At 38.6% G+C, this 2,795-nt stretch overlaps 1 protein-coding gene across 5 annotated transcripts; it reads right to left on the bottom strand.

The window, feature by feature from the left end:
- Window positions 1-954: 954 nt before the first annotated feature.
- On the bottom strand, window positions 955-2,594 carry LOC131017900 (mitochondrial inner membrane protease ATP23-like). Of its 5 annotated transcripts, none has more exons than XR_009099917.1 (6): window positions 2,352-2,559; window positions 2,116-2,237; window positions 1,784-1,918; window positions 1,584-1,670; window positions 1,175-1,411; window positions 955-1,050 (listed from the first exon to the last, which is right to left on the bottom strand). XR_009099917.1 is itself a non-coding variant. In XM_057946637.1 (5 exons), the coding sequence occupies exons 1-5, from the start codon at window positions 2,470-2,472 to the stop codon at window positions 1,277-1,279; spliced, it is 600 nt and encodes a 199-aa protein (XP_057802620.1). In that variant the 5' UTR covers window positions 2,473-2,594; the 3' UTR covers window positions 955-1,276. The 5 variants fall into 5 exon arrangements, 2 of the variants coding, with proteins under 2 accessions (XP_057802620.1, XP_057802621.1); XR_009099916.1 differs by having other exon boundaries at window positions 955-1,039; XR_009099919.1 differs by lacking the exon at window positions 1,784-1,918 and having other exon boundaries at window positions 955-1,039; window positions 2,352-2,546.
- Between the last annotated feature and the right edge of the window lie 201 nt (window positions 2,595-2,795).

Below are 2,795 nucleotides of genomic sequence, written 5' to 3'. Positions count from 1 at the left end.
CCGGTCACGGTGCTTGAGAAGGAGGCCTACTTCTCAGTACCTTGGTTATGATGATGAGTTGTAGATGCGGTACATACATGTTGATTACTTGTCTGCAGACACTTCTTTATGATGTTGATTATGAAAACTGCATGCACAGATTCCTTTGACGCTAACTTTATTTCTGTGTTTTGCTGATGTTATGGCAAGTTTCAAACATATAGCTCTAAGAGCACCTTTCTTGTCTTTCGGCGTCTGCCCACTGAGTATTATGTACTCACGCCCTGCATATATTTCTAAATGTGCAGGTTAAGCATGGTCGGAGGATGGCTCGGTGTTGGCGGGGAGTGTTGTTTCGGATGATCACCCTTTTGTCACACTTTCACCTCTGTGACATATTTATGCTTTTGAGTTGTTCCAGACTTACTTAAGGAATACACTCTCAGCTATATGTCTCCATACATGTAGTTTGATCACCTTTTGTTGTGCAACTCTGTACATTTTGAATCCATGTAAATATTGACCTATGATCTTTTGTTACATGTTGACAAAAACTCCGATGCTTTGGTTTATATAGTGATGCCGATGTTTACGATCTAGAAAGAATGTTGTAATGCCAAAGTTAGTATGAATGTTTATCTTGCTTCCGCTTAATGACGAGATCAGTTTTCCAGCCTTTGTTTCCTTCGTTTATATTAGTCGTATCGATACCCGGTCTACGCTATCATTGGCTAGACGGCGGGCTGCGACAGTTGCCTATTCGTGAAGAAGGATTGCTCGAATAGTGAGGGTGAAAATATCTATTATAAAGGTACTAAAACAAGATCCTATAATTAGTTTCCTGGCCTGACTTGCAGAAGAATGAGACTAGAAATCAAATGAGGAAGTGAGGGATTTTAACACTTCTTGCAGTGTCACATAAATAGCAATACAAGACATTTTCTGGTTAACATCATAAAAATAACAGGCATTATGTTTTATGAGCTGAATTTCTTCACTTCATAAACAACAAAATTTTGCTGGTTTAGGAGAAACTTACATAATTGCATGCTACAAGAACCTACAAAGAAACTGCAAAATCAAAATGATTACTACTTAAACCAACACTAAAATACTAGTCAGAACCACAACTAACCATGCAAACTTGATGAATCTAAATATTGCTGTCAATCGCGATTGTCATCCATAATCATACCTCATGAATGTAAAGTAAGACATAACAATGCTTGCTAATACGAATCAACAATGACGCGTAGATAATTTCCTGCCAAGAGAAGTGAGTAGCAACTCTCTCAACTCAAGGAGCTCTGTCGAAAGGCGCAGTATCGTTATAACAAGTATCCCAAACAGCTTCCATCGCATCCTTTACTGCTATTTTCGAGCAGAGCGGGGTTCCAGCCACTGCTTGTAATGTTCTTCGCTTCACACATTCCTACGGAATCCACTCAAACACGCATTATCACACACAGTAGTAACAGGACAACTATGACTATGCAGTGGTATATTATTCAACAGATTCACTAACATTCAATTCAAACAAAATGGCATATATATAGTGCTTGCTAAGGAATTGCAAAAGTTGTGATCTAGGAGATGAAACTCACTTGCCCATGACCCTTCATCGACTTTACATGACCACGAAGAAGCTCTCGTTTGTAATGGCAATCACCGCTGAGTTGATTGGCTCGAATCTGCATTCAACATTCCAAACATGATGAAGCTACATATCATCTGTCATTTCCAAATAAAAACCATGATGAAGCAGTGAACAATGCTTAGATTGATCACTGGTTTATGAATCAACCTCACTGCAGGTGAGATGAACACAGTCATTGCAGTCGAAGTTAGCACGACAGTCATCGTATGCACGAATTAGCTCATGAATAATCACTTGCTGAACCTCATCATTAAATTCCAAGTTATTGCTGCATACATCAATCTAATGCACAAAAACAAAATTTTAGGCAGTCACATACCGAAAATCCTCTTTGAAAAAATTAGCATTCGAATTATATGCATCACGATTTAATGAAATATTAAGAAGAAAAAAAAATGGTTTCGGGAATCAAAAGTAACCATCTAATGCATTAAATTTGGCCAATTAGAATATAAAAAAGTTGAATTGGAGATATATACCCCAGATCCCCTGACGTATCGACCAGCAATTCTTTCTTTGCAATTGACGGCCCTTACGAAATTAGTTCCGATGCTGCATCCGGATTTCTCCAAATGCTCCTTTAGAAATCTCACCGTTGGATCTGCGACATGTACAATATGAGTGTGGCTCCTAAACTCTAAACCCTGAACCTTAACCCTAAACCCTAGAGCTGAGAAACAGCAATAAATGAAATACATAATAAATAGAAAATTACTTCGGAGACTTTCCTTGATGAAATCCTCGCATTCCGCCACCGTCATGGTTTCGGAGATGGGCGGCGGAGGGGACCCACCAGCATCAGGTGATGGCTTTGAACCGAGATTAGCGTCTCCCATGAATGGAACCCATCTCTGTCAACGTGATTCGGTGAGAGCTTATGAGAATGAGCATGGGCTCAAAGCCCATTGGGCCCAATACACTCTATTTTAGTTTCACGGTAAGAAGATGGGCATGGATTACTTAGTGGCATGGATTAGGGTGATTTTATTATGGGTAATTTTATTCACACCTCCGTTTTACTCACTATAGCCCTTCATATTAAATAATATTAAAAATATTTATAGATTTACTATTTTATTCTCTTAATTATAACTTTTAAATTAAATATCACTTCTTTTTGCAGCTAATCCGTATAGCCCCTCCCAAGAAATAATTTGCA

Source organism: Salvia miltiorrhiza, chromosome 3, assembly GCF_028751815.1.
Source record: "Salvia miltiorrhiza cultivar Shanhuang (shh) chromosome 3, IMPLAD_Smil_shh, whole genome shotgun sequence".
In the NCBI taxonomy this organism is placed as follows: Eukaryota; Viridiplantae; Streptophyta; class Magnoliopsida; order Lamiales; family Lamiaceae; genus Salvia; species Salvia miltiorrhiza.
The sequence above is the reverse complement of the archived record's forward strand: the minus strand, read 5'-3'. Positions and strand labels throughout refer to the sequence as shown.